A 13,356-nucleotide genomic window follows, 5' to 3' on the forward strand; every position below is an offset into this window, starting at 1 on the left:
ATACAAATATGACAGCAGTCAAAATAACCCCATTAGAATAGGTCTAGGCTTGATTTAGACCTGGAATGAAAAAAAAACGAAGCACTTTTTTGTTTACTTTAGGAAATATATATTCTCATAATAACACATACTAAGGAGCATTAGGGGTGCATATTTTAGTTCTCATGTCACATTTTAATATGATACAAAAGGATGTTTTAAGATTCAGTAATCAAAGAAGATTTCCATGCAAGACCAAGTGAGACCAGATCAGTCAAGACAAGACCTGAGCTCCTCATCATTTGGCCACGAGTGCCACTGTCAACCACTTCAGCTAGCAATGCAATTCCGTATCAGTCACCACTTTCTGCTTGTTACTGTTTGACAAATCATTCTTACTCCATTTACAACTTACAGAGATAACGAGCGTTACCTCTGCAAGACAATCTGCCTTACAGCTTTTCAACAGACATTAGTCTGCACCCGTGTGTATGAGGGTAGTAGAGATAGATATTATATCGTATGTTAGTCTGTGTCCTTGCCAGCCTTGATCAAAGTGAGTTTCATCCTCTTTCTGAAGCCCTCCGTCTGTTGCTTATGCATATGAAGAACTGTGAAATTAGACCCCTTTTGTTTGGTTCGTACATTTCTCTTTTAACATGTGAAATGGCTCGATTATTCAACTAAAATTGGGCTAATCCCTACATCCCTCTCTCCCTCCCTCGCTCTCTCTTCTTTTCTCTATGTCTATCTACCTCTCTCTGGATTTCCTCTGTTTTTCTGTCTTGCTGTGGGGGAACAAAGGGAACAAAAGGAGGGAGAGAAGGCAGTAAGCCTCTCATCCACTGTAGAGAGCAGAGTGGCGCTCTCCCCTCTCCTCTCTCCCATCCGTTTATTGATGCGGTGGGCACTGCTGAGACCACTGGTGCTCTGAGAACTAGGCCAGCGCAGCCCAGTCTGGAGTCAGGGGTAGGTGAGAGCGAGGGAAGACTGGAAGAGAGGATAAAACAAAGGGATTGGGGAGGGGGAAATGAATATTTTGTCAGCAGCACTCCCTGCAGATGGGCGACAGGAAGAAAATGGGGATGCCTGTGAATAATTGATCCACACATTTTTTGTCGTGTTACCACATCGATTCAGCTTATCAAGCACACTGATTATAATGTATTGCATTGATACAGAGCCGGTGACCAGACTCGGGTGTTCAAGCCTGATGAACATGTGGTTAAGATGATATTTCAAAATGAAAACCTTCATCATACTTGTATTTGTGGTTACATGTGCTTCCCGACATTATGTAGCTTGAATTTTATTCATGTTTATTAGCCTTTATCATTCAAGTTAAAAAGGGAATGGTTTATCAGTGCCGTCTAGTTTGCAAGGGTAGTCGAGCCATGTGCGCTGATTAGTCGTTGGTTGATATAAATGATAATCAGGAAAATACTTTAAAACAGGCCCTGCGGAAAGAAAAAGAGCCTGTATTTATCAACAGTTGGACTGTTGCTGTTGGAGCCGAGACAGAGAAATCAGAATAATGCAGGGGTAGATGGGGAAGAGACAAAAAGGTTATAGAACCATGATTTATCTGAGGGAGGAAGGAAAGAATTAATGAATGACAAGAGGAAAGAGGGAAGGATCGAGGGATGCATTTTGAGTCATAATGTGTTTGTACTGGCATAAATAGCGGATTGTGTGCATGTGTTTGTGTATGCTGTGTGAGTGCAGAGGTAATCATGCATGCTTTGTTGCTACAGAGTTTCTCTGTGTCGCAGGAAGTGGTGATGTAATCGTACAGTCCGAAAAGCTTTCACACACACGCACATGTGCACGAGCGTGCACACACACACACAAACAGCTGATGACTTGCCCTACAGCCACAATCATACATCAAATCCAACAATCATGTGAGAGCAGTGGTTATGGTCTTGAGGTCTTTGCTACATGCACACACACACACACACACACACCATCTTTCCATCTCTGGCAAACAATTAAGCAGAGAACAGAACATTGCAGGATGTGATTTGTAACCACAATTCTCCCATACAACAGGATTGATGTCATAAACAATCGCACTTGACAGAGAGCTTGACTTTCAAGAGATGGAGCTGCGAATATTTGATGATTTAAAAAAAAAAACATTTTCCCCCTTTTTCTCCCCAATTGTACTTGGCCAATTACCCCACTCTCCCAAGCCGTCCTGGTCGGTGCCCCAGCCCCTCTGCCAGAGTTTCGCCAGGAGGAAATAGTGCGTGGGAGGATCATGCTACCCCCCCTAGTTACCCCGACCGACCTGAGGAGGCACTAGTGCAGCAACCAGGACACATACCCACATCCGGCTTTCCACCCACAGACATGGCCAATTGTGTCTGTAGTGACACCCAACCAAGCCGGAGGTAACACGGGGATTCGAACCGGTGATCCCCGTGTTGGTAGGCAACGGAATATACTGCTACGCTAGCCGAACACCCCTTTAAATTTGGTTTTAAGCATGAACCTTCACATTTAATGTTCACGTTAGCATATGAATCTAGCTTTATTGAAGCACATGTTGAAATCGTCCTTGCTGACTAATTTTCACACAAAAAAAATCCAGGATTATTTATACACCTTGGGGTGTTCTGTATGTGTTATGTTACACCTTTTTCTCTTGCTTGTGTTAGACCAATTCATCTCTTGCCTCCTGCCTCTGATTAAAACGGCACTTTAATAGGTTTGTGTTATGCTTGGATAGGTTAACGGGGAAATGGTCTGTTCTGTTCAGTACCTGCCAGCCATCTAGCTGTGTCTCCCAGTCGAGGGCTGGGTACTTATCTCTCTCAGGCCAGCGTGCAGGACCATATTCCGGCTACTTAACCGGTTATGTGTGGGGGTCAGGTTGTGTGTCAAAGAATGTGGTACTAACTGCCATCCTTCCACACACACACACACACACACACACACGGCATGAATAAACCAGCAGCACAGCATGAATAAACCAATCATCACCAGGTCAGTTGGTACTGGGCTCTTTTATTGGATTAGAAAACCCTAAATATGCTAATGACGTTTGTGCCTGTGTGTGTGTGTGTGTGTGTGTGTGTGTGTGTGTTTGAGTTAGGGGGCGTCACTTATCCTTATCTCCCATCCACCCAACTTGAGCTCTGTATGGCACTTCAAACAACCTGCAAGGAGGGCAGGGTTTGTGTGTGTGGGTGTGTGTGTGTGTTTGTGTGTGTGGACGTCTGGAGGGGCTGTACCATGGGGAATTGGGACTGTGATCTCAGAACAAATTAAGCCACATCAAACAGAACAGATCAAAGGGCGCAGCCCTCTCTGTCAGTCCCCTCTGACATCATCAGAGCGGGACACCTTACTTTCCTCAGCTCCTCTTTCTCATCTGCTTGTATTCTTCCTCTTTCTCTTTGTCACATATCAGCATCAAATTCTCTTTCTATTTGTCATTGTCTTTAACTATCTCCCTGCATCCTATTCTCCCTCTGCACTAGAGTGTGTGTGTGTATATGTGTAAAAGAGTGTGTGGGAGTGTTTGGTAAGGAAGTTGGGTGAGGGGCAATAGGGGTCCTGGCAGTGTCACATGGAGATTTCCCAACCCCCGACTCAGCTGTTAGGCATCAGTAAACTGTCATGACATGCATGCACGTGTGTTGCATGTGTGTACAGACACACACACACACACACACACACACACACACACACACACACACACACACACACACACACACACACACACACACACACACACACACACACACACACACACACACACACACACACTACTAGTACTAATGGGTGGAAAAGTGAACTTGAATCAGACATAATAGTTGTGTTCTTGATCTGGTTGGTGGAAGAATCACATGCATTTGTGTTTGACTTTGAGAAAAAATTAAAAGAACATTCTACTAGTTACGAAGAGAATACTTCAGTGGCATAGGGAACATTATTTTATGTGTGTGTTTGGCATCAAATTTGGGTGCCAGTGCAACATCAGGTAATGAACAAATCGATGATGAAGCTTCTACAACTAGTTGTCCCCCTTGCTTTGGCCTTGTTGCACTGCTGGTAAATCTCACAGTAGATTACAACATTTCATTCATCACTTTTAAAAATGGGGGAAGGTCTGGTCTTGGAAGACACATCAAATTTGCAGAAAGAGGTTCTGGGGACAGCAAGGACTCTTCCTCTCTCCTTAGGTTCATGACTAGAGGAGATCACAGTTTGCTGCCAAGGCCCCCAGACACTGGTATTACCCTTCCTGAGAGTTTAGAGGACCAAATCCTATTTTAGCTTCTTACAAAGACGCTCCTAAAAACCAGGGGTCACACTAATAGTAACCGTGACCTGTCACTGTGATGGTTTGGGTGCTATAAATTCTCTTTTTACCCATCACATTAAATTTGTGTATGGATGGACTTATGCTGAATCTCAACGTCACAACAGTGCCTAGCAAAAATGTTAAGTTATGGTAAGATTTTAAAAAGTGCAATAACTGCAAATGTCAGAAATATTGATTGTGCACTTTTAAATGCTTGAAGCCTACCTTACACACACGGCAAAATAACTGTCTACCATGCAGTCTATGTTAATGCTTTAAGAAAAATGGTCACTTGTATACCATGTTTGAATTGTAAATATATGGATGTGTAATTTCTTGGAATTGATAATTTCTCAGTTAACACAACCTCTGCTTAAAACTAATTTTTGTAGATGTTTTCTAGACTGGTTTTATGGTGTGTTGTGCCTTGCTCTCTCAAATAGCCTCTAGTTCTTATCCTTATTTTGTTACCTTGGTTCATTTTGGGCGACAGCGGCTTGGAGGTAGAGCAGGTCATCTGGTAACTGGAGGGTTGTTGGTTCGATCCTCGGCTCCTCGCAAAAATTTATGACGTGTCCTTAAGCAAGACATGTAACCCCTAACCTCCCCCTATGAGCTGGTTGTTACCTTGCATGGTTGATGCATAAATGCAATCCATTTACCATTCTCTCATGACTCTACTGTAATTGTTTGTGTATTATAAAGCACCGTGTGACTCTTGTTTAGAAAGTGGCTCTATCAATACAGCTTTGTGTGTGTTAACCAGTTGGTTAGCTCTCTTAAGGCTGAGATCTGAGACGCTCAGAGAAAACCTTATCCACCTGCTGGATATCAGAGAGAAATACCAGAGAGGGGGTAGAGAGAGACAGAGGGATGCAGGGGAAAGAGGGAGACAAAGAGACAGAATGAGAGATTAGCTGGCAAGTCAGAGAAATACTAGAGAAACAGAAAGAGAGAGACGGGCAGACAAAGAGAGAGAAACACTAAGAGAAGAAAGATGACAGAAGTCATAAGAACGGGAGAGGGGGAGATGCAATGAGAAATGAAAAGAGAGAGACAATCACTGGCTCGTCAGAATGGGGGCAGAAAGAGAGGGTGGCATCATCAGGAGACGCAGCTCCAGCTTTGATTTACGTCAGCAATCCAGGCTGCTTTAGTCAGACCCTTTGACGCTGCCTGCCAGTGGCTGGCAAGTGTGTGTGTGTGTGTGTGTGTGTGTGTGTGTGTGTGTGTGTGTGTTTAAATTTACATATTCGTGTGTCTGTGTGTATGTGTGTGTGTGTGTGTGAGAGAGAGAGAGAGAGGGGGTGGGTGGTGGTGGCGGGTTGGTTACCAGAGGAAGGGAGATGACAGAGGTAGGTCTGGGGGGGGGTGATGTGTTGGGGGATGGGGTGAAATAAGGAATAACGGTTTTGTTTGAGAGAGATATGTGAAGAGGTACAAACATGAAGGGTGGGATAGAGAGAAAGAGGAGGGAGGGGTGAACCTGAGACAAAAAGATGGAGAGAGAAAGACATACAATGACGGATGCAGTGGAGAGATAGAACATGTTTCCCTTCTGTTTCCCCATCAGAAATGATTTGGACAAAGAAACTGGCAGACATTATACTGCATTAACTGTACTGTAAACATAGCAGAGGATATCCTCCATTTTGGAGATAGAGTGCAGGTCGACTGTATTGCACAGATGTGGCGAGGTAAAAAGTTGACTTTAAAATTGTAAAAACCTCTCAACTGAGTTGCTTTTCTGGAAATATTAGTCTAGATTAGGTTAGTCATGTTTAATCAAGCCCATTTTCAGAATCTGAACCAACTATTTTAGCTAGCTACATGTTAAATGCATATGCCTATGTAGTTTTCATTTCATATATGAGAGAATGGGAGAGAGACTAATATAAGTAGAAATTACATATGGTGGGGTTATTACATATTTGATGTTAATGATTTTTTTAAGAATTGTTTTGCAAAATTGTTGTGCAAATTCGCCTGATGTGCCGCTTGTCAGTGCCCTCGTCAGGGGCAAGTACAGTTTATGCTACACTAACAATCGCAAGCAATTTCTTGCAGCATCAAGACTGATCAAAATCCACCTCAAACAATCCAGAAATGCACAAGACAGCATAATCATCAAAATCAAAAAGAGTCAATATTAGTTTAGGACATAGTTAAAGGAAATTACTTCACATCCCAAGTGCTTTTTTATGTTGGACTCAAACAGGGTTGGATCCAGAATATCTTCCTTGGTTGTATTTACATCAGACTTTAAAGGGCTTTTGTTTTTCTCCTCCTTTTCTTTATGTCTCACGAGTGTATTTTCCTTTGTTTTGCAAGGTGTAGGCTGATGGTTTTATTATTTATGTGTTATGTATTGATTTTAATACATTATGTTATTGTCTGTGTTTTGCCAGTGCTCCTATCCTGTGTGGGAGGACTTCAGCGCCAAAGCCACCAAACTTCACTCCCAGCTCAGGTAATAGGTACAAAATGAAGACTTGTACTCTGATATGTAATATTCATGATCGACAAAAAAAATAGGAAATGAAAATGACACGGGCTGTTTTCAGTATAAAATAATTTGACAGCACAGAAGAATATCGTTAATGGTTGCAGCAACCTTTAAAAAGCCAGATATCGGTCGTCCGGGTGGCGTGGGGATCTATTCTGTACAGAGATTACCGGTTCGAATCCCCGTGTTACCTCCGGCTTGGTCGAGCATCCCTACAGACAGAATTGGCCGTGTCTGTGGGTGGGAAGCCGGATGTGGGTATGTGTCCTGGTGGCTGCACTAGCGCCTCCTCTGGTCAGTCAGGGGGGCAACTGGGGGGAATAGTGTGATCCTCCCACGCGCTACGTCCCCCTGGCGAAACTCCTCGCTGTCACGTGAAAAGAAGCGGCTGGTGACTCCACATGTATCAGAGGAGGCATGTGGTAGTCTGCAGCCCTCCCCGGATCAGCGACCAGGACGGCTTGGAAGAGTGGGGTAATTGGCCAAGTGCAAATGGGGAGAAAAAGGGGGAAACCAGAGAGATGAACGAGCATTAATCTTAACTAATTAAGCCTCTTTGTCCATCCAGAACCACTGTGTTGGCTGCTGTGGCTTTCCTGGATGCCTTCCAGAAGGTGGCAGATATGGCAACCAACACCAGAGGTACGTTAACCACTTATGTGTATGTATATGTATGTATGTATGTATGTATTTGTGTGTGCACACGTGTACATACATATTTGTGTGCACACAAGTGTGTAAGTGTGTACATGCGTGTGTGTGTGTGTGTGTGTGTGTGTGTGTATATAGGAGAGAATGTCTCATGGTGTGTGGGTGTGCAGGGGTGTGCGTGTGTGAAGGCATTCATGGATCTATTTGTGTGGATATGAATGTACACTATATGGACAAAAGTATTGGGACACACCTCTTAATCATTGAATTCAGGTGTTTCATTCAGACCCATTGCCACAGGTGTATAAAATCAAGCAGCTAGCCATGCAGTCTGCATTTACAAACATTTGTGAAAGAATGGGTCGTTCTGAAGAGCTCAGTGAATTCAAGCGTGGTACTGTCATTGGATGCCACCTCTGCAATAAGTCAGTTCGTGAAATTGCTTCCCTGCTAGATATTCCACGGTCAACTGTAAGTGGTATTATTGAAAAGTGGAAGCGTTTAGGAACAACAGCAACTCAGCTATGAAGTGGCAGATCATGTAAAGTCACAGTGCTGAGGCGGATAGTGCGCAAAAGTTGCCAACACTCTGTTGACTCAATAACTGCAGAGTTCCAAACTTCCTCTGGCATTAACATCAGCACAAAAACTGTGCGCCAGGAGCTTCATGGAATGGGTTTCCATGGCCGAGCAGCTGCATGCAAGCCTTACATCACCAAGCACAATGGCAAGTGTCGGATGGATTGGTGTAAAGCACGCTGCCACTGGACTCTGGAGCAGTGAAAATGTGTTCTGTGGAATGACAAATCACACTTCTCTGTCTGGCAGTCTGATGGACGAGCCTGGGTTTGGCAGATGCCAGGAGAACATTACCTGCCTGACTGGATTGTGCCAACTGTAAAGTTTGGTGGAGGAGGGATAATGGTATGGGTTTTTTTTTTCAGGGGTTGGGCTAGGCCCCTTAGTTCCAGTGAAGGGAAATCTTAAAGCTTCAGCATACCAAGACATTTTGGACAATTTTATGCTTCCAACTTTGTGGGAGCAGTTTGGAGAGGACCCTTTTCTGTTCCAGCGTGAGTGTGCCCCAGTGCACAAAGCAAGGTCCATTAAGACATGGTTGGGTGAGTTTGGTGTGGAAGAAGTTACTTGGCCCGCACAAAGCCCTGACCTCAACCCCATCAAACACCCTTGGGATGAACTAGAACGGAGATTGGGAGCCAGGTCTCGTCCAGCATCAGTGCCTGACCTCACAAATGCTCTTCTGGATGAATAGGCAAAAATTCCCACAAACGCGCTCCAAAATCTTGTGGGAAGCCTTCCCAGAAGAGTGGAAGCTGTTATAGCTTCAAAGGGGGGGGGGGCAACTCCATACTAATGCCTATGGATTTAGAATGAGATGTCATAACAGCTCCTGTAGGTGTAATAGCCACATGTCCCAATACTTTTGTCCATATAATATGTATGTAAAGTCTTTGTGTTTGGTTTGGTCTCATGTCAGATATAATTAAATTCACTATAAATGGCAACACTGATGGTAATCTTGTGAATATATCATCAACCAGCTAGCTAAATGCTTCTCTGACTGATGAAACTCTTTTTAGCAGCCTTGAGTTGCATTCTTTCTGACACCTCAAAGCATTTTGATGCAATGTTTAAAAAGATGGAACTGAGTGAAGTATGTATCCCTTAGGAAAAAGGGATAAAGAGTTGTGAAAGTGTTTGTGTGTATGTATTTTATGTTTACCATGATTTGTTATGGATGTTTCAGTGCTGCAGCTTTGGGGGAAATAAACATTTTTAAAGCTGGTATATTTTGTTAGATGATGCATTCTCCCGTAAAACTCACTTATACATCACAAGAAAAATATGAGCATATGCATATTCAGGGGTTCTCTGGGTCTCTACAGATGTGGTCAACTTTGAGGTTGCCAATGCAAATTCACTTGAGAATTGTGAATGAAACTATTTTATTCATATTTGATTGGATACAAAAATGGAATTGGATCCTAGTTTTTTTGGAGGTTGTGGTCCTTTTTCAGATTTTCGTTCTACAGACAGTTACAGTGAAGTAATACATCTCATATGCTAATGAGTTAGTGCTTTGTTGTTGGCCACATATAGCTGATATTCTGTATGTGTTGATGGAATGCTTGGGACCAGCTGGTTTAAGAAGTTCAGAAAAACATTGACCACCCAATAGATAACACACAGACATGTCAGTGAAGGAGAGGGAGTGAGACAGACAGAAAGGAAGAAAAAGAGACAGAGATGAGGAGAGATAGAGAGAAAGACAGAAGAAGATGATCAGGGAGATAGAAAGACCAGGATACTCGGGAAGAGGATGAGGAAAAAGACTACTGTGGCAATAAAAGCAGGGATTTCTCCTATTGCTGCTTATTAAATGCAGCTGCTTGGCTGTGTGTGTGTGTGTGTGTGTGTGTGTGCGTGCGGTGCATGTGCATACGTGCGTATTTGTGTTTGTTTCTGTGTGTGTATGTGTGTGTGTGTGTGGCTGCAGGTGGGCTCCTAGAGGAGGATGCAGGAAGACTCTTGCTGCTTTTACAGGCTAGACAGGAAATCACCTAAGCTCTGTCAACTCATTACACACACACACACACACACACACACTCATGCACCCCCCCCACACACACACACATGTCAAATCTGTCCTAAATAATGTTGCCACTAAAAGACTTGGTACTTTCTGTACCAGTGAGATGGTCCTAACAGGCAGTCACTGCTCTCGCCATCTGTGATGTTCAATGGATGGAAGCAGGGGACAGCACCAATAATACCGCCGTCTGTCTTCTGGCTATTCAACATATCAATGTCCTGTTTATTGCAGTTTCACTGTGTGTCTGTGTCTGTGTGCATGCGTGGTGTGCGTGTGTGTGTGTGACTCAGTCAGGCCTGAAGTGAACTGATGATCCCATGATCTGCTCTCACAGATAAAAAATGTCAAATCCACTGTACGCCCTCTTGTTGGTCTCTCTTTCCGTCTCTCTCCTCCTCGCCTTATCTTCTCTCTACCATCCTCCCAAGTCTCTAGAGGTTGATTGAGGATATGGCGTAGAATAAAAGCACATTTTAAAATGGGAGCCACAAAGAAGGAAACAAATATAATCGGAAAGGTTCGGGGAAGAGTTATTCTAAAGGAACTGGATAAAAAGAGGAGGGGAAAGAGGGAATGATAGAGACAGAAGTTTACGAGGTAAAACTGTTGAACATCAATGGTGAACTTGGATTTGTGGGGTATGAAGAGAGCTTCACTTAGTTTGGATGGCCCTTGGGTCCCAAGATGAGCTGCTAAATAAGCCTCTAAACTAAGTTCACCACTGAGGATCCTGGTAGAGGCCTATCGCAGGGAGGAAACTAGGTAGTAAGTGAGAGTCACTTTGCTTGTGTGTGTAAGAGTGTATGTAAGACTTAGCAAGCAGGAGACATTAGGCAGAGGGAAATGTGCAAGTGTTTGCGAACTCCCTCCCCTGCACGCACGCACGCACACACACACACAGACACACACAGAGTGAGTGTGTGTGTCTGAGAGAGAGCTAGAGGGAGAGAGAGAGAGAGAGAGAGTGTAGCAATGTTTCCATCAAATTATTTGGTACATTTTATGCAAACTTTTAAAGTTAGACAAAGCATTGAGTGCAAATCACTTGCTCTTCCTTTAGAATTTAAGTGATTAAACTAGAAGAGTGCATTCAGTAGAGTGCAGATCCCCGCCAGGCATATCTCTCCCTTCTCTGGTGCTTAGACTTGGCGACAAACCAGCCGAGGAGTTCGCACTCAATTGCGGTATAAAACAGAGTTTTTCAAAGGTTTTGAATCACCGCAACCACAAGAGATCCTTGATCATCCAGTCATAACTGCACAAACATTATTAGGCTGACAGGCCCAGTAGTATGAGAGATTAGCAGTGGACAGACACACGCACACATGGACAGAAAAAAAAGGTTTTTTGCCATTGTAAGACTTGCACAGCGTCCAAGGCGATTGAATGGAAAATATGAAAAGAAATGTTTTTTTAATATGCAGTGTTCAAGCTAAAAAATCAACCCAATAAAAATGTTTTGCCTGTCAAGTCAGTGGAAGTGCAGCCTCCTGGGCAAACCCTTGCATTAATGCAATCAAGTCTAATTTGAACTTACACTGTCCAAAAACAAAAGGTTTGCTATGTGACCATTTTGGTCTAACCCTGAGTCTTTATTTTTCATAATATAGTAAAGCTAGGTTAACGATTTACTCTCACGCATGCACGACTCACCTACTGTTGACTCAGATCGGGCAGCAACAAGAATATGCAACACTTGCTGTTTTGACTGCAACCTAGAGGAAGTTGTTCCTTTATTACTTTCACTTTTTTTGGACTATCAAAATTATTTTGATAACTTTTGATCATATCGCTGCCCAATCCAAGTCAACCGTAGATGTGAGTCGCGCATGCGCGTGGTTGAGTAAGATCAGGCAGCGTTGGTCGAGCTAGCTAGAGAGTGAATGAAAAGAGGGAGCGGCTAAGCGATAGTTTTCAGTCACGTGACAGTGGCGGGCAAAACAAGGTGCCAGCATGGCGGCCAACAGTGGAAACTCCGTAGAGCAGCAGCACAGACCTGTCAATTTTCCAGCTGTTCCAAGCAACGACAATTTGGATCGCCTTACGAAAGAAGACAAACAAATATATATTAGCAAACTACAAGTTTTGGGCACTTGCGATCCATATACAGCACCCGCTGCAGTATTTCAGTCTCTAAAAACAGCGAAGTCCCTGCCAGAGCTCCAATTTGGCGATGTTTACATATATCTGGAGGAGAATCCCTCTCGTTACGCTGCCGCCAGGATGAACGTTTACAAAGGTACAGACAGTTATATGTATTTTCGTTCTGGGTGGGTCAGTAATGCTGCCGTTTGGGAAGCGTTTTGCCCGCCGGGTGGGCGGTCCAATATGAATGTGACGTCACGTGAAAACTACGGATAGCGAGAGCAAACGTTTTTCGAGGGTTTTCATTGACCGCAACCACGAGAGGTTCTTCATCATACACTCATAACTGCGCACAAATTTTTTTTAGGCTGATAGGTCATAAGCCCCCCCCCCCCCCACACACACACACACACACATATGACCAAACGCCTGGTGGGGATGACAGATGCCCTTGTGCAGTATGCTAAATTACTAAAAAAGTTTAAATCTTATTAATCACAATGAAGAGAAAAATGTAGAAGGATTGATGAGGACTACTAGCCACTGAAGAAATTCAGAAGAAAATGAAAGAATCACAGTCCTTTATGTCTTCTTTATTGGCTTTTCAATGTTTAGAATCACAGGCAAACTTAAAATTCATTTGCAGTATCTAGAGGACTTTTTGTTTATATTTTGGCAATTTTAATAGTTTTTGTTACTTCACTTAGAAAAAGCTTGAAAGATAGCCTATGTGGCTTCTGTTAAAGCACATCTCAGCAAAATGGAAGCAGCTATTGCACATCAGGCTTGCATCCGATGTGGGTGGGGGCACGCTGGTGTGTGTGTGTGTGTGTGTGTGTGTGTGTGTGTGTGTGTGTGTGTGTGTGTGTGTGTGTGTGTGTGTGTGTGTGTGTGTGTGTGCCTGTGTTTTTCCTGTCTTTAATAAGCTGTCTTCTGTCTTTCATTTAGCCCAGTTTTACTGCTCTCTTCTTCCTCTTCATCCCGACATTAGAATTAGTCTGCGGACGCAGCTGTTTTGTCTTAGCATGCTACAAAGTGCACATATATGCTTGCTTGCACACACACACACACACACACACACACACACACACACACACACACACACACACACACACACACACACACACACACACACACACACACAGCAGCAGCAGCAGCAGCAGCATTTAAAGAAAAGCCCCACAAAAACTCTCAAACGGTGTGCGG

General features: G+C 43.6%; 1 protein-coding gene across 1 annotated transcript in view; it reads left to right on the forward strand.

Moving 5' to 3' along the window:
• mtss1lb (MTSS I-BAR domain containing 2b) overlaps positions 1-13,356 on the forward strand; it is a 91,882-nt gene that overhangs the window by 30,711 nt on the left and 47,815 nt on the right. The window contains 2 exon segments of the mRNA XM_056278405.1: positions 6,703-6,764; positions 7,369-7,442. Coding sequence (XP_056134380.1) covers positions 6,703-6,764; positions 7,369-7,442 — 136 coding nt within the window.

This window comes from Lampris incognitus, chromosome 4 (assembly GCF_029633865.1).
Source record: "Lampris incognitus isolate fLamInc1 chromosome 4, fLamInc1.hap2, whole genome shotgun sequence".
Lineage (NCBI taxonomy): Eukaryota > Metazoa > Chordata > Actinopteri > Lampriformes > Lampridae > Lampris > Lampris incognitus.